Here is a 19,020-nt window from a genome sequence, read left to right on the forward strand (position 1 = left end):
GGAGCTGTGGCTAGTGGGGCTGCAGGGCTCAGGGCCACCTCAGCTGGTGTGCTGTCCTCCCTGCCAAACATGCCATATTCTTGCCACCGCGTGGAGTTCGGCTTGTGGCACCTAGATGCCCGGCCAAGGGGCAGCCGCACCTTCATCTGGTCTGAAAAGAGTCAGAAAGGCAGGGTCGCTCCTGCCGTGCATATGTGCCTATGTAAAGGCACCCCTATAGCCGTTGGGAACAAGTCAGGGACCTACAGATTGGGTTTGGGGTGGAAGCTGAGCCCTGCTGCCCGGAGGAGAGCTGGAAGAGCTATCGCAGCAGCACATGCAAAGCGAGTTTTAGCATCTTCCTCCGAGGAGCTCAAAAAGTTGCTGTGAGCCTGTTGAACGCGGCGGGGTGGAGGGTGGGGGAACGTGTGTGTGCACATACGTGTTCTGGTCCTGTTGCTTTTCCTTCTGCTCTTCAGTTTCCCGATGGGTTGAAAACAAACACGGTTTTGCTGGCAGAGCGTTGAGACGGCGGGTGCGATGGTCTGACCCGCCATTTTTGTGAACGGCCGGTGTGGCCAGGAGGTGCTGCCCTGTCGCGGGAGCGGGCTGCGGGGGTGCCGGGCGTGCCGCGGCCCCGCTGTCCGGCGTGCGGCCCAGGCGCTCCCGCCCGGCCGTGCCTGAAGAGCCGGCTCCCTCCAGAGGGAAGAGCCGGGCATCGCACCCCCGGGTCGCGCACACGCGGGAAAAGAGCCCTCGAAGAACTCGTGTCCAAAATTGCAAATACGCAATCTGAGAGAAAAATATAGGTTTGCTTTATAAAGCAAAGATCTGATCTTTGAAGCTCACAGGCATAAATAAGGAAGGGCAGTAATCTGTGAGTTAGAATTTGAAGGTAATCAGCCAGCAATAGTTCAGCTGTCGCTATAAGCTGGTGTTACGAAGAGTGGAGCCTGCTAGTGTAGAGGCTAGTATGTAACTTCTTTCTAAACGTATGCATTTTTTTCTTCATTTAATTATTCTAATTCAGTTGATCAGTAAGATATTTAATTTACGTGAGTGTTTGACACAACTAGATGAAAGCGACCATACCCAAAGATTTCTATTACTGGCCATTATCATGAGCACAGTGTGTGCTTATAAAATGTGCTCTCTGTTAAAGCGAGACACCCATTGTCTGTGCGAATCTAGTTAGCGTATCAGAGGTTTGCTAATCTCCAAGAATGGTACTTCATACTTTTTTCTGCCCAGTATGTCGTACGCACAATCGGTGCAAAAGCTGGTTTTGAAGATATATATTAATTTTGAAAAATATGGACGTGTCCCATATACAGTATATATGTACATGTACAAGTCTGCTTTTCAAAGGTCTACCTTCCTTCAGGAAGTCTATGTAAAGTACTGTGTGTGTTGCATATGCCAGAAAAATGCACTCATTCCCCCCATTAATAGAAATGACCTATTATAAATTTACCAAAGATACCATAGTTTTATAAATTGGCCACATATGTCTGTGTAATATATTTATTATATCACATTTCATAGCATTTCTGTTTTATGAAATTCAGCCTTGAATATGTCACATATGTTTTGCATATATGTGCAATAGTCAGCCAAGTATATCTGAGTAAAGTATGATAAATGCGTTCTTTCCATATGGGAAATTAAATGTTTTTCCAGATTTAAAAAAAAAAAAGTTTATGAAGAGCAGCCGATACAAAATAATTACAATAAATCACTCACTTCTATTTAGGTTAAAATTGTAAATTTGAACTAGTAAGAAAGTGATTAAGAACAAAAGCCATAAAAGTCACATTTAGGACCTAATTCTATAAGGAGACAGAGCAGCATAAGGGGAAATGCATACGCACTTTCAAGGCTAGCTGCTGCATGGTGTAAAATCGTGCAAACTTGTATAGCAACTTCCATCTTACGCTCCCAGAGTGCATAAGGATAGCCTCTCGTCACCTCCCCAAGGGGACGAACACGTCATACCGTGGGCCTCACTCAGCAAGCAAGTGCCCTTTTATGTCTGTGCTGTGTTTCTAGCCCCAGTTCCAGTTGCAGAATTTTGTAGTTCTTGTATGAGCAGCTCTTAGTGGTCATTGGTAGCTGGAGAAGGAAAGGGCATGTTTTCCTGCTCTCACTGGAGCTAGTTCTGGTAACTATCCCCGGTGCCTAGAGCTCCCGCTGTCCCTCGTTCTGGGGGGCAGGCAGCTCCCCTTCTCCCTCCATGCGCCAGCCCACCAGCTCCTGCTGCCTTTGGGCTGGGCGTGGGCTCCAACAGCACGGGCGGTGGGGGGGCTGCAGGTGAAGCCTTCCCATCCCAGCCATCAGAAAAGGGTAGAGGAGGGGTGGGGAGAGGGGAGTGCAGCGGCCCTCCTCCCAGGCTGATCTTATTTGAGCGGTGCCTTACACATTTCTTTTATTTCAGCAAACATGAAGTGAGTCTTTCATTCTATTCCCTTTCCTGCTTGTTGTCAACTGCTTCAAACCAGATGGGCTCAAAAGATAAAACTATAAAGACTCAATGTCTCTATTTAGCGTTGATGCCAAGTCTGCATGCCATCAAAATATCTAAGGCAAAAAAATCTGAAAAGACAATTCTTACCGTAAGTAAAGCCTAGATGCTTTTCTGTGAACACAGACAGTGAATCACTGAGATTTCACATAAGCAATTTTTTTAATTACCACGGAGACAAATGCCATGTTTAAAGTTATTATGTGGGCCCAATGCACCAACCTTCTTCCTACCTGTGTCAGAGCATGTTTATAGCAAGCAGTGCCATGGGTGTCTGGAAAAGGTACCTTTGCATGCATGAGATGCCAGAGCTGCGGAGCAGAATAATGGCTCAGCATTTTAACATCTTGCCTAGATTCCCTGAGCTGGACATAATCAGGATCAATCAGCCCTGCAGCTGGTAGGAAAGAGAGATCATTGCTGTCCAGAAAGTGCCAAAGGGTTTCTGTAGTATTTTACTGCCCTAATATACATATACTGTGAATAAAAACCAGGAGGAAACAGCATCCAGCTGTAATCTATATCTAATGTAACAGTGTTGGGGTTTTTTAATTATAACTTCAAATTGTAATAGGCAATTGTTAGAATTACAATTTTTTTCACTGCCATGTCACTCTTCTCTAAGGAGTTAGTCAGTACTGCTCTGGGATGGTTCTTCTGCAGTGCATGTGGCTGCTCCAAGACCTCAGTCCCTCCTGCTGCTATCTCCAGTGGCACTGTAACATCTGGCATTATGACTGTTCATAGTAGAGAAATAAATACATGCTCCTCTGGGTGAGCACAGGCTTCTTTAGAGGTGTAGCCTGTGGTTTACAGGGTTTCCTAGTGTTCCAACACCTTTAAAAAAGCATGGTGGGGAGGTAAAAGCAAATACTTCTGGAACTAAATGAGCTGATGTACAAATTTAAAAAGACAGACCTATTACTGTATGCTTGCTCTAGGTACTTTTCCTCCCTGCCATCCTTGTCCTTTTCCCATAAGGAATCTGGCACTTGCTGGAGGTGGTTTTCTTCAAGACCCTTTGTGCTTTCCAGAATCTTTATATCACTTAATGTACAAGGGCAAGTTGCTTCTTTGTTTTGATTTCCTCCTCACCCCGCTTTCCGCTCCTCTTATAATACCAAACTGTCCACCAGATTCCTCTGAGGTAAGTCAGAATAAAGCAGTACACAGTAATGCTGATAGAACATACGGATACATTTCATATCATTAATCAAATGAGCAAAACATTCACAACTGAGAGATTACGTTGCTATGGTCCCAACTATGTAGTGTCAAAGTTTTTTTGTGATGGATTGTATTGAAGGGGAATAAACTACTAATAGCTAAAACAAAATTTACCTACTCAGACATGAGCATTAAGTGTTATTTGGGGGTGTGTATCACTACTAAATGTATTTGGGGGAGCATTACTACTCGAACAAAATTCTTAATAGACTGAGTAAATGCAGATAATGATAGCATTACAAATGCATAGGGGAGCAAATGGCTCAACCAAACGACCTGTTATTTCGTAGTGTTTAATAAGGGGTGGTGGTAAATAAAACCTTACAGGAGAACAGCTGTGTGACTAACCAGCCCAAACTCTGGCTGCTGGTCTTGTCTTGACCAAAAGGGGCTATAGAAAGCTGGGGAGGGACTCTTTATCAGGGAATGGAGCGATAGGATGAGGGGGAATGGTTTTAAACTGAAAGAGAGGAGATTTAGGAAGAAATTATTCACTGTGAGGGCAGTGAGCCCCTGGCCCAGGTTGCCCAGAGAAGCTGTGGCTGCCCCATCCCTGGAGGGGTTCAAGGCCAGGCTGGATGCGGCTTGAAGCAACCTGGGCTGGTGGGAGGTGTCCCTGCCCAGGGCAGGGGGTGGAACAAAATGGTCTTTAAGGTCCCTTCAACCCAAACCATTCTGTGATAGTATGATTCTTTGAAAAGGGATGAGAGAATGTGGTAAAGTCAGGGGACAAAAAATTTGGTATCCAGAATATGGCTACTTGCTCCATGCTTACTTTGATGTTGTTGGCAAGTTTCACACCTGGCATGCTTCAATTTAAGTCTATTTTAAAAGTTACTTTTCTATCTGCTGTGTCTGATAGTGTAGACATGAGGGTTTTTTGCATTTAATTTCATACTGCGAGATCCTTAAATGAATTGCCAAAAAACTAGTAGGATCTTAATTCTGGATAGTTTTCTTCACATTATTAAAAAAAAAAAAAAAACAACAAAAAAACAACTCCAGCATGCCCCATAAGAGTAGGGCATGGATTAAACACAGCCAGGTTTACTTGGAAAAATTACCCTAGTAGGGGGATCCAGGCTGAAACTGCAAAGTACTACAAACATCAGAAAAACATGCCTTTTTCCTTAGTCATTGCTGTCACTTTCTTGGTAGCGCTCTGGTCATGCTTAAACATCAAACTTTGTGTCTCAGCACTGCTGTGACATTGCCTAGTATTAATCCAGGCAGTCATGTGCCATGTTTTATGTAATGATCCATACTTTCACACCATAGACACACAGCCAGAAAAGGAAACACATTGATTTAGCGCTCAGTAATCCTTGTTTAATCCCCAGTCCTTTGGTTTACATCACTAACATGGCTCCTGCAGTAGTCAGTGTTCTATCTTTGCTCTTGGCAGACTGAATTAAAGGAAAGATTTATTAATTTGTAAGTTGGCTTTGTAGATGCATCTTAAATGTGCTAAAACCCAAAGCAGTCCAGAAGCCAGTATTGACTGAACTATAAAAATCTGCTCTTTAAAACTGAAATCTTTGCAACAATCCAAGTCAAGCTGCAGAGAGTAATTTATTTGCTTACTAATGCAATTGCATTGTATGGGACTAAATTTAACAACTGCCTCATTGCAGGCCCTCAGCCTACTTCCTTTTCCACTTATTACTACAAATACAATTAATCTCCTCTTTCCTTGCTCATCTACACCTGCAATGCTTTATGGCTCATGTACTGATAAGAGAAAGGGGTTGGAACTAATGGATTCATTTGCAAAAAACATTAGAGGGTCAGAGATCACCATTCATTCCAGTGGTGATAAATATTCCATGTAATTGCTGCACAAATGCTAGTGTTTAGGATCTATTTCTATCAGTTTACGAATGCTGCTTCCTTTCTTCCCTGCCAAAGTGCCAAAGATGATGATTCTTGGGAGGAAGCCTTTTGTAATAATTCAGCTGTCATCACCTTCACTCGAATCCTTTAGGCCAGGTACAGGCTAGCCCTGTTCCTTTCTGGCAGGTGAGATTCCAGAGCCTACTCCAGCGGCTTAAGGTGGCTCCTTGCTAGCAAGTCAGCTGAAATCTGGAGTGATAACCATGCTCGTGGTACAATTGTAAAAAGCTTTACATTTTTTTTCAGAAAAAAAATTTGTTAATTTCCTAGATGCCATCAGACAACTGTATTTCCAGTCTCTAGCAATATAGACTGTCTTTCCTGTTGGAAATCATTCTACTTTGGGAAAATCCAGGTCAGTTCCTTAAGCAAATAAACTTTTAGAAGACTGTAATTCATATTCAAACTATGTCATTTAGGCTCAACTCTTAAGTCAAACTAGGGTAGCCTCGTTGCTTATTTCAAGGAAACTATAATGTGGAAAAAAATAATCCCTTTACTGAGTGTTTAAATAAAATCAGTAGTGATGTAAAGTGTTAATTAATTGTTGTAATGTGCAAAAGTATCACATGGATAGTGCTTTGGTAGTGGGAAGTAAGGAAGTACAGGATGGGTCTGTTCTTGCAAGCAGATCTGCAACGTGTCCTTCCTCTTGAAGCTGAGGAAACTCTTTACCCCCTATGTGTGGCTGCTAGTAAGATTACAGATGCAGTTCATGCTCTCATTTTCAGTTTGTGTTTGCATGACTGAGTTTATTTTTAAATCTACCTAGTCAGACAAACATAACTATTTAACCCCCAGTAAAGGGAGTTAAGTTTGATGTGAAGGCACATAGTAATCTTTAGAGTATCTTCCAAAAGACCTGTTAGTAAATCTAAACATCCCTTGAGACTCTCCATAATTACTTCAGACACCAACATTGACAGTAAATGGCATTTTTCAGAGAAAAGAATATACTCAAGAGTTCCTAACGTTCAGGCTCTGATCTAATAGCACTCCTATTAAGACATAGGGAATTAATCTATTCTTCCTAGGTGGCTGCCACTGTGCCAATATCACAGCATTTGCATCAAAAGTTATTTCTTACAGTGTCTGTAAGATGCCGAGGCCTTCATTAAAGATGCATTTTGTGTACTGCTTTGGGACCTGTGGACTCAGACACAGGAGGGACGCGCTGCGTGCGGGGAGCCGTGAGCCAGCCCATCAGCCAGCCCTGCCAGGAGCAGAACCCAGTGCCAATGCCCTGGAGCTGCCCAGTGGCCCCGGAGCATGAGGTGCTCATGACTGGCACTCGGAACATGGGGTGTGCTGAGCACCACTCCAATGGGAGACGCCTGACAGGCTTCGTGTGTGGTGCAGTACGAGACAGGACAGCCAGAAGGAAATCTCTGCAAACTCCCTATAACGGGTTCCTGGGCCACACATGACAATGTTTTCCATGTTTATTTGTTTGTTTATCTATGTCAATTCTGACCTACTTTAAGAAAGGGAAAAAAAGAAAAGGTTTCTTCCAGCAGCAGGTTTGTGGAGAAAGACCCTGTCTCATTCTGTAGGGCTGCTGTACGGTGTCAGAAGCTCCTCCTCTGCATGGGAGGTGGATGATGGGTGGAGATGGAGCACTTACCATCTACACAACTCTGTCTGGTCGATGTAACGAACACCAGCACCCCCCCTTCACTCAGGATCACTCAAAATTAGGCTTTGACTTTCAACTGCATTGTGATCCCCCATGCAGCTACTGAATAGTAAAGAAACAATCAAAGATACGCATTATTTAAGGTGTCATCACACTCCAAAATGTGTAAGACCAAGTTTTAAGTTTTCTTGAGAAAAGCCTGGTAGCAGCAGCATCCTGTTTCTGTGTTTTAATGGAAAGAATATCGGCCTTGGTGCTTCAGACTTTTAGTCCAACAGTATTCTCTGCCTGGAAAGCACAGCTGGATAGCAGATCCAGACCTTAATTTGCTTGTGTGTTTTCCCTGAAATAATTTCTAAAGTCTTTTGATGTTGCTGTTCACTACAATTCTAATGACTTTTTCTTTGATGTCCAGCTCTGTACAGAGGCAGAAACAAATATTTCCAATAAAGTATCAACAGTGCACAGCCTGGACACAGAACACTTCAGTTTGTAAAGCTGAGTCCTGGTTTCCAGGCCACCTCCTTTTTATCAAACTGTCCCTTGCTAATTGCTTCAGTGGGACAGTTGTAACTGCAACTCTGTGTCTGAACACAACAGGAAGATGTCTACGAACAGACTGGTGTATGTCTAACAGGCTTTAAAAGAATGCAAATGCTGCTTCATGATTCAAACAAACAAACCCTTCATGAATGAATTCCCGCGTCCATGACTGTAGAGATGACAAGTTAATGGAGCCGTTCGCACTGTGTGGATCAGGATTTATCCATGCAATTCCCCTAAATGTTAATGGGAGTTCTGTGGCTGAATCCCAGACTTGCCATGCTGAAACTTACCCCTAACTCTCCAAGGAGAAGGGCGCTAATTGGATTGCTGAGTTTAAATCCTTCAGCTAGTCAGTCTATGGAAAGGATTTAGCACTGGCTCTGTAAAAGGCTTTACATAGCTTTGCAGTGCAACGCAGGGGAAGATTTTTTCCCCTTTCTTGTGATTAATTGTGAGGCTTGAGGTGACAGGAGACATAATGAAATTCATAAATGCCAAAGGCCGTCCCTAGTCACATTCCTGGCTGTTGGTTTAAGTTAGAAACTGACAGCAGTGTGAACAAATCAAGGTTGGTCTGATAGCCTTTCAGTTATGGGGAAGAAAAAGTAACTGACAATGAGAAACCACTGGAGGTGGTTTAATGGGTATAAATTTTCAAGGAAGAGTGATGATTTACACTGATTCAGCTTCTTGGATACAGAAATGACTTACAAACAGATGTATTCTGCCCCCACCACAGTCTGAGGGATTCCAGTCCTTTTTCGCCAAAGAAGATATTGGCACAAGTTATTTATGTAACCTGCCAAAGAAAATCTGTTGCAAAACCTGTAGCAGAACTCAGACTTGTTCTATGTGTTCGTTTGTGACTGGCTGTGCTCTGCTTGTTACGAATTTTAAAAATCCACTTCCCTCTCTGGAAAACAAAACTTGCAGCTTGAACAAGACGCTTAAGAATTAACCTAGAACTCTCACTTCAGCCTGGAAATACATTCTACTACTTTCCCACATCCAGGTTTGAATTACAGTGTAAAGAATTGCTTCACCAATCCTGTCTCCCTAGTCCATGACAGTGCAGAACATGTCACGTCTGAGTATATATTGACCAAATACTGATGCGGTGATCTTTTGAGCCAGCTGCCAGCAGTCTCTCGCTGGGGATTTTGTGATCTGAGAAGGACACAGCATGGACACTCGCAGTGTGGTAGTCCAGCACTGCTAAGGGCTTCAGGTTTTTCCAGCCAAAGATCCTGATGCGATGATCCCACCCTCCTGTTGCTAAAATCTTCTTGTCTGGACGGATGGTGATATCGCATATGCCAGCGTTGACAAGTTTGTGTGTTTTGTAAACCTGTGTGAGAAAGTTATACGTGAGCTCTAATTATTTAAAACAAACAGAAGACAAAGGAACATTTTGTGATTTTAGAAGGGACAGTGCCCACCCATGTACACTGGTAGTATGGAGCTTTCAGCACATGGTGGATGATGCTTTAAGTGAGAACAATGATAGACAAAGGTGGAAAAGACCTTCACTTGAGCCTGTCTATCTCTGGCACCATTCTCTAAAAATAAAAGCATCCCTTGCATGTTTTTAGTTTATATTACATTTAAAGCTATTTGTATTCTGTCACAAGTGAAGCTCTGAGTCAAGGTTTTGAGAACCAGACTACACAGCTTTGCTCTTCCAGCTATTCTTGCATAGCTGCAACCTTCAGAGCTGTGGCCATGTATTTTCCCTGTGTCTGCAATATTCCCATGCTGAGATTCTGAGCTGATGTTTGAACTACCTGCTACTTATTTCTACTACTGTGGCCCCTCACAAAAAACCCCAATAAGCTGTGTTAGCATTTACCAGAGTCTTGAGAAAGGAATGCTTCCAGGAATTAGGTTACAGTGTCAGGAAATCTGTATTTCTAGTACTCCTTCCCAAGAGACTTTTATTTACACCAAATTCCAAGAAGGGGATTATGACCAAGTTATTGATTTCAATCTTGGAAGTTTTTTGTTACTGTTTGGAGACTACTGGGGCACAAGTTTCTGAGGGGCACAATTAAATTGGAAGGCATTTAGCTTCCTTCAGGAGGCACTGGGGCTGCACAAGACTTAGCCCTTGGAAAGAAAAGTTTTCATTTCACTGATGTGCGTTTCCCCTGAAGCACAGGGGAAAAGCTGAATAAAATACACTTTTGCTGTTCTCACCTCAGGTAACTTGTATTAGGCGGCAATCTACCTCTGAAACACGTGCAGCATATGCACCGGAGTGTGTGTGTGTGTGCGCACGCGCATGTATGTTGAAAGAGCCCAGCTTTTGTCACAATGCGGAAAACACCTTTTGAGTGTGTGCTGACCTTGAAGTGTTGTTATTTACAAGAACAATTGGAAATGATGCTTTAATGCCACCATCTACTTCAGCCTGAATGTGTAACCATTGTGTACCAAAGCTTAATATAATTCAGTGCATGGTTTAATACACTGCGTGTTGTTTGATGGTCTTCTGAGGCAGGAAGGGATTGATAAGCCTATTACATCCGAGTAGCTTGATGCATAGTTAGTACAGGATTATAAGGAATATTATTAATTGCAGATAATTTTAACTACACTACTGGATGTATGAAAACTAAAACTCCATAAATGCTGGTCAAAGTTGGTGTCAGATGCAGTTGAACACATCTTGGCACAAAGCTATAAGCAATTATTTTTCAACTACATAACAACTGTCCAGCTACTTACTCAAACAGCAAGAGATGTGCAACTTAATGAAAAAAAAGCTAAATGAAACTTGACATGCTTCTTGCATGTTCCATATATTCCTCTTTTACACAGGACCTGACAAATGTGTCTACAACCAGTTCAGAACTGAGGAGAGCAAGTTTTGCTCGAGTCTGATGAACAGGAGGAGGCTGTATGTGGGCCCTTTTGTGGGGCTGCTACTGTAAAACCTGTGCTTTCTGCTAGGACGTGTGTACTTCCAAACTCCCCAGTTATGCTACTGTAGCATGGATTCAGTGGGATTCTTGTTGGTGTGTGCCTACTGGCAAGGGAAGGATTTATTACTTACATCACCAGCCTGGCAAATGTAAGATGGGCCTTACTCCGTAACTGAGATTATTAGCTAATGGCTATAACCAATCCCGGGCATGATTGGTGCTTCACATCATTACTGTGAATTATGTGGGCAAGATCCATACAGCAAAATTAGGGCGACTGGGAGAAATTGCATGTCATCAGCAAGCTACAACTTGAAAATGAAGCCTATAATGGTGATGCCTTTTGGCTATGGAACATGAGGGAACAGTGGGCATTTGTGCATGATCTGCAAATACAAGAGGTGAGAGAGAAAAACAAAGCAGAACAACTTGCTCAAGGTACATGCAGCCGGGTGAAATCCTAGTGCCAGGATTTGTGCTATCCAGTCACTTATGGGCAACTACTATAGTCAAATGCATACCAACACCATTTCCTAACCAGAAAAACAGCTTGTAATTAAGAACACAAAGAGGTAAAAACAGGTGAGCTGCTTTCAGCCAGTCATGACCAAGGACACTTGCATCTACCGGCAGATGCATTAAGAAATTTTGATATGCTGAGGCCAACAGATATCCACCTCTCCTTCCCTGCTTAACACATTATCTACGTTTTTTCTTTTTTTAAATTTCCCTCTCTTTCTTACACTCAAATCATGTCTTTAAGCCTTTATTATGTCTTTAAGTCTTTATTAGAAAATCAAATTCAAATCATGTCTTTAAGTCTTTATTAGAAAAATACCCAAGATAGCGGCAGCCTTAGTTTCAGCACTTGAGGGAAAAGCCTCAGGAAACCAACCAAGAGAACTTGTGCACACACTTATACTACAGCTTATAGAATTTTTTTTTCTTGTCGTATACAAAGGAGCTTCTGTGATTATCAGATTTCTTAGTTTTGCTTTGTTTATTCACCTGCAGAAGATGTTTACCTCCTACATTCTACCACAAACATCATCACATAATTACACTATCTCGTCCAAATCAGAAGGCTCATAACCAATCCAGTCATTTGCTGACAGGGATGATTTCAGCAACTTTCTTGTAGAAGACAATACACCAAACTTTCCCCATAGCAATAAACTATGAAGTTACCTTCATCATCTATTCATTGACACACTGGAACACTGCCACTTAAAACAGAGCTGAAGTACCATCATTGCGTCATTATTTCTCCAACGGCAGATAGCTATGCACCACGTTTACTTATTAAAACCTTTTAGAATAAAAATAATGTGCCACTGAGTGGCTTTCCAACGTCTACCATTACCTCAGGTACCTGGAATGTCAGCAAAAAAAATCCCCATCTGGTTTATATTATTAATGCAATAGTGGAAAAAAAACTTAATCTATGTCCTTGACAATCTCTAGTGCTCATATGAAAGATGCATTTTATTAGGGCATTCACACTATGCATGAAGCGCAGAAACATTACTTACTTATAGTTTATAATACTTGGCATTTAAATTTCTTCTGAGAAAAGCTACTATCTCTCAGTGTGATGTGCTGAAGATGTAACTAATCCTACATCTTCTGGGAATGTGAATACCCTGTGGAAGACAATACCTGGAATATTTCAGGTGAACAACTGTTTATTTTTCCCACGAGTCATACCTGTACCCCTGCATTATGGTTAACTCAGAATTGAAATGTGCTGTGGAGAACAATATTTTCTTTGAATTTAGGAAAAAGCTATGCTATAATTAACATGAAGGAACAGCTTCCCCTCCAGCACCAGAGTATTTGAAGCTTTAAGAAGCCTGTCATGATGTCAGATTTCTGACACCTTGGCCTTAGAAAAACGAGACTCAATACCAAGTTTCTTACTGGGACTTATCTACTCACCTTCCTTCTGCTTCCCTGAGCCACCAGGTGCAGATGTGTGCCACTAGTGACAGAAAGGCCGGGGCAGGGGGAGGGCAAACATGACCAAAAACCCCAAACTGTGACAATTGTGTACCAGACTTGTTAAAACACTTCTTTATCACGTTTGCTTAGTACACCTTTGCTACTTATTCAGAGTCTAGAGTGCCTCTTTCACTTCATGTCATCTTGCTTATTAAAGTTCAGATGTTCTCCTTGGTGAGCACTGTGTCCTCCGGACTTCATCTCAGTGGGATGCAGGTACGCTGCCTGCACTGGGGTGCTACTGCCCTGCCACTCCAGAGATGCTACTGCTGTGCTGGAGCCTAACAGATTGTGCACCTTCACAGTGTCCGCTGGGTGACGAGTCACCATTGGATGTCCAAGCACTTGCTTTTTCTTCCTGTAGCACCATTCAGAAAACAGCATTAGTGTGCCAAGTTACCTAAAAAAAATCTCCGCAAAAGCTGCAAGCTGGAAGAGCGATTATTGTTCTTCCATGAATTGGTGTATCTCGCAGCTCTCGTCTCAGGGATGGTACAGGGGCACACAGGGGCTGGCTCAGGTCCTTTTTGTTCTGTGTTCAGGGCTCTACTGCCACTTTAAAAAAGGTCAAAGCACTCAGCAGTGGAGAGGCTACGCACGGGCCATTTTAATTTTCCTGAGCCTTATTTATGCACTTCATTTCCACACCTAGTTAAAACCTACTTAACCCCTTGGCACTGTTGGAACACTGCTAAAGTTGTCCAGATTAAGCAATATTTATTGCCATTCACTAGCATAGCCTGAACCGGTGATTATGAGACCTCCTTCTAAACCAGTCATTCCAGGTACGCCTATCTCAGACACAAACTGATAGAGCCAATTAACGTATTTTCTCCATCTCCGGCTGGGGCTCTAAAGGTGCCAAAGGAAGTTGGTTGCCTAAACCTCATGTCCTCTTGGTGCTAGCTGGGCTACTCCTACTCTTTTTGTTTGTGAAGTATTTCATGGAATATTTCTGTCTTTCCCACAGTGGAAAGAAACCTTTATCCATTCAAGCAGAACCTTTGGAAAAGCAACCCTTTGTTTCTCATTTTTATAACTCATTTATAACGTTTAGGACATTCCGAGAGCTGAATACTACTAACGTGATAAATGAAGATACAGAGGCAATGGCTTGAGTAATGCTAGGCTTGTGTGCCTGTTGCAACTTTGGTAAAACCAGAAACATGTGAGAGAGGTTTTTTCCTTTTTTTTTTTTAAATCCTCACCATATTTTGCTAAGTCTAGTCACATAGCACAGACATTCTAACCAGTCTGTGATTAATTAGCTAGAGATCTGCAACAACTCCTCTTCATGACTAAATATTTTTTTAGTCTATCAAACTGTTAGTGCAAAGTGGGATAAATGACACTAGAGGGCCAATGATCCTGACCTGGAGGTTCTGTTGCTCATTGAGGCTCCAGATGCTAAGCACCTTTTCAGATGAGCCCGAGATCCCCTTGGCCTTCTCCGAGTCAAAGTCAAGGCTCATCACTGGCTCCTGATGGCAAACAAGTTGGCTCAACGCTTTTCCCATTGACATATTCCAAAGGACCACTGATCCATCTTCATAGCCAGCCAGAAGCAAAGGTTGTGAACCACAGCTGGGCTGATCAAGAGAAAAGTAAATACTCTGTTAGGAAAATTATCATCCCCAGGTAGGTTTCAGTCCAAGCACCAGGAAAATAAATGAAAATGCTGACTGGTGTAGAAGTGAAAAGTTTAGAAGTCTGCATGTGAAATCTTGATAGTCCGTCCTCTTACAGAAAGTGTTACTAGGTAGCTGCTGACACGCACTTAAGATTTTCACATCTACGTATAAAATTCTATGTTTTAGAGATATAATATGTATCTAACACATACTTACATACACACGTATAGAAAATTTCTCTCTGAAAATCCAAACTGTTGCCCTCTACCACACCTGAGAAAAGGCTGCCTGAAGTTTTCAGAAGTTTTACTTCCTGGCCTGAACTTTGCTTGTGCTCCTTAAAAACAATGACTTAGAGCAGCTGAGTTACTATCAAGCCATACAAACCCTTATGGACGCTGCAAGAAGTGCCATCCTTAACGGTTCTCGTTTCCCATTGCCAAGCGTGGGGTTACACACAGGGATTGGTTACCCCAGTGCACCACAGTGCTTAGAGGTAACCACTGACCCTCCGTCAGGAATCTCTGGGTGAGTCACCAAGGGGTTAATGGGCGCCCACATCCCACTGTAACCAATTGAAAGCTATTTTGATTAATGATGTCACAGGCCAAAGGGCATGGCACCCTGGGCAGACACCTAATTTATTTAAGCCTCTGAAATAACTCAAAGAAGGGAACATTACTGGATTACATGTCACACTTAAGGAAAATATTCATCATTGCTCCAGCCGAAAGAGTAATGACCCCATGAGCAGTAACTGGGCATGTGAGTGAAGATGCAAATCCCTAATGAAAAGCAACTAAAAACCAGGCATCTGTTAATGCCAGTGATTTCTTTAATAGGAGAAGAAACAGCAAAATAGACACTGGGATTACGAATACCTCATGCAGGGACATCTTACCCTAAGAAATGTATCCAATAGCTTATTCAGCTCTTTCCAAACACAGTCTGTTCCACGGCATTTGTTTGCTTAGTATTCAGTTCAAAATAAAGGTAAAAGACATTTATAAAGAATTAATTATTGGCATCACAGTGTTGAATGAGGTTCTTCAAACTCGCTGGCTGTCAATGATGTTGTGATACAAACCTGCAGTGGCCAGAGGCTCACTGCCTCTATTAATGGTCCAGACTATTCTCCCACTGGTTATCACTTGTTCTAGGGGAGTTAAACTAACAGATGGGTGGTCTAGGTAATAAGACTGCTGAGGAAAAGCCTCGTGTTCTTTCTCAGATTCATTCAGCCTAAAGAAGTGTTTAAATGCGGACTGGATCTCACTGAGCCCCTTATGAGAAGGAAACCAAAGGGAAAGCCCCTCCATCGTCTTTCTGAAGAGGTCTGCCCACACGTGGGATCCTTCCTGCAGGAGCCTCATTCCTTGCCTTAAGATCCCTTTTCTTTTGGAAAGGCGGGGAGCGTGCTCTGGCTAGAAAGGCCCACAAAGAAGGTGTCTCATAATGCCCACAACTGTGCACAATTTTTCGGTCAAATTTTTCATTTGCTAAAATAATATAACGTCAGAGCACTGAATGAATATATGTCAAATATATGTGAATTAATGTTAACGCATCAGGTATTTTGGATGAAGACTACCTGGTTTTTAATATCAGGGGAAAACTTAAAAAAAAAATCTGAATGAAACAAACATTCCAGATTTTATTTATATTTCATAAAGAGTAAAACCTTCAAAGCAAAACAAAGTATTTCATAGGTACTTCAATTAAACTTAAAAAAATCCCCCAGTTTGGGCATACCCCCTGCCCCCCAGTTATTGGCTCTGCTCTCGTATGAGCACAGGAGGACTCCAGCGCCCGGGGCCCTGCAGAAGGTGCAGCTTCCATCAGCCAATGAACCGAGATGGGGACGGGCAGGGCCGGCTCCTCGCCTCGCTCAAAAGGGGGTGGCCAGATTGTCATAGTGCAGAGCCCTCATGAAGGTGAGAGCCAGGGGAGTGCGCAGCAGTGTCAGAAATGCCAGGCAAAACCGTGTGTCTGCGTGTGTGTGTGTGTGTGTGTGTGTGTGTGTGTGTGTTAGATTTGAAAACCAGTGATTTGCAGGTGAGATCTAAGACTGGTCTATTTTAAACCCAAAGTATTGTTTTCTATGAAATGAAGTTCTCCCACACTTCTTCCTGACTTTCCCTAACCATATGAAGTGTAATATTTCAATGAGCATGTGTACTTGAACTTAAACAATAAAAGCTATTGAAAGATCAGGGGAGCTCTCAGTCTGATGCCTGGACTCACCAAGCAGTGCTTCACAACAGCCTATTTATTTCAGTCCCCGATAACGGACACTTCTGGCGAAAAGTCTTCACCATTCATGTTTGGTTTCAGTGGAAAAATTAAATTATAAATCATTGTTCTTCCTAAGCAGAACATGTTGTTGTTGCATTTGGATAACTGTCAAGGAAGGAAGAAGAGGTGATCTGCTGTCAACTGAACAGGAATAATTGCTATAGTTTATATAAAGTAATAACTCTGCGTTTCCAGTTTCTACATGTATTATTCCTGTTGAGTTATTTTGTTTGCACCATTACGCAACATGATGCCTTCCCCAAGGAGTGCAAAAAATATAAGGGAAGACTATCCTTACTCCCGCAAATCCTACCCCACCCAATTAGTAATAGCAGGAAGGTGTGAAGCTGGAGGGACAATGTGTTTAATATGAACCTTCACAAGGAAAAAACCCATTGACTGAAGTAATACACCTAAGGACAGACCTAGTAAAAGGAGAAAAAATAAAGTTTCAAAACAACAAAAGAAAGAGACACCAGCTTTTTAACTGCTTAGAAGCCAGCAAGGCTCAACCTACAAGCCCAACCTAAGCCTCGGTTTCCTTCTGCTCTGTAGCCAAGTTTCTCATTCACGCTGCTGCTGCTGGTAGGTGCCTCGTTGCCCTGATGCGTGGATCTTTTTTACTGGCATGCAGAAAAACAAAACTCTTGTTGGACAACAACCCGTAGCACTCTTCCTTCAGACCATTATGTGGCTCTCTCCGTGTCAGCTTCTGTTTCAACTTGTTAATTTACTGTGCCATAAGCAACGTCAAACAGTCTCTTAGGCAACGCGTCGCCCATAAGCGATGGGCTGGGGAGTGCTCATCTCCTGGGTATGTCCATGTTGCCCAATGGAGCACAGTACAAAGGAATCCTGGACGGCCTCTATTCAGGAGCTCGTGTTCCTCTGCTGGTATGGTGACAGGGTTACTCGGCAAGCCACTTCCAGCAAAGCCACAGAACAGAATGCAGGCATCACTTTGGTTCACCACATATAATTATTTGCCCTTAAGAGTATCCTCCTCCCCCAAGTTTTTAAACCGAGTTGCACACATTTGTAAAAGAGCAAATACAGCTGTGAGACTGTGAGGGATTATCTGTCCCGGCCTGTTGCAGCCTAGGAAGTTGCGGTGACTTCCCACAGCCAGAATTTGCATGGAATAATTTACCTCTCCCAGTTCCCAGTCCTCTGCTTTATCCCCACTGGCAACAAAATTAAAAACTACATAAAATTAAGACTCTGCACCTGCTCTGCTTCCTAGAGGAATAGCAATATTAGTGCATGTAGAAAATATGGCAAGACAGAGGACTTTTTATACAGGCAACAAAATTTTCAACACTGAACATTTCCTCAGTTATCTTCATCTTATTAAAATACGTCCAGGAGACAGAAAGCCCCATTCATTTCATTGAGTACTGAACACTGATTGCATTTTTAGGAGAAACTTTCTGTTTAATAAAAGCCTAATCAGTCTATTTAATTTTCCTTCTATGTTTTTTTCTAGTTTTTAATTACAGCATAGGACTTGAACTGTGGCCTCTCCTACTTTTGTCTGTACTCAGCAGCTGAATTCCTCTCAACTTCAGTCCAGGACCTTCAGTGAAGACACTAAGGCCTCCACAACTGATTGACAATTTTTTCAACTGAAACCAACACGGAAGTTCAGATGAACCTGCAGGAATCACATCCTTGAAATCAGCTCGGATGGTACTGCAGGGCCATGACCGTACGTGCTCAGGGGGCTGGGAATCAGCTTTGCCACCAGTTCTTTGGAGACTTAGTGCCAGTCACCTGAACTCCTTCCTCCCTCTACTGCCGCCTTTCTGTATGACTTGTCTTTCACTGGTGGCACCCCATAAACATTATTTGCTGAATACTCTGCAAATGTGGGTTTTTTTCATTAACTGCTTTTATTTACCTTTTTGTCCAAAGTCAATACAACCATCAATATTGTGTTCCTATTCTATGTCTGGAATAGAAATGTTCGTAGAGTGCTTCCTTGTCCTGAGGGCACTGAAGTGAATGTAACCTGCCATTAAAATCACTGTTTTTAAGTAACCCAATCATTTCTCATCATTCTTAATGCAGCAAGAAACCATATCAAACAACTGGCTTTGGTAAGTCACTCATTTTCCTCTTGATTGATGCAAAAACCGTATCTATCCTAAGGATACAAAGCTTTCCCCGAGCATTTGCAAATCTTCCATTAAAGCTTGGAAAGCTCTGAAAGTTACATTAAGGATGTTCACAAATCTTTCCCCCCTTTAATAGTATAATTACTTGATTGGTTTGATAATAAATCAAAATCCAAGTGAAGAAAGATTCATGTGCTTCATATAAAATGAATCACAGGGAAAACATTTCACAATTAGCAGGCGCTCTTGC

General features: G+C 42.4%; 1 protein-coding gene across 9 annotated transcripts in view; it reads right to left on the bottom strand.

Annotated features, from left to right (window-relative positions):
- Positions 1-1,533: 1,533 nt before the first annotated feature.
- GNB1L (G protein subunit beta 1 like) overlaps positions 1,534-19,020 on the bottom strand; it is a 52,714-nt gene continuing 35,227 nt past the window's right edge. For all 9 annotated transcript variants that reach the window (XM_063350915.1, XM_063350913.1, XM_063350916.1 and 6 more), the window contains 2 exons: positions 14,101-14,316; positions 1,534-9,150 (listed from right to left, as the gene is read on the bottom strand). In XM_063350915.1, coding sequence (XP_063206985.1) covers positions 8,884-9,150; positions 14,101-14,316 — 483 coding nt within the window. In that variant the 3' untranslated portion in view covers positions 1,534-8,883. The remainder of the gene's footprint in view (positions 9,151-14,100; positions 14,317-19,020) is intronic.

This window comes from Chroicocephalus ridibundus, chromosome 13 (genome assembly GCF_963924245.1).
Source record: "Chroicocephalus ridibundus chromosome 13, bChrRid1.1, whole genome shotgun sequence".
In the NCBI taxonomy this organism is placed as follows: domain Eukaryota; kingdom Metazoa; phylum Chordata; class Aves; order Charadriiformes; family Laridae; genus Chroicocephalus; species Chroicocephalus ridibundus.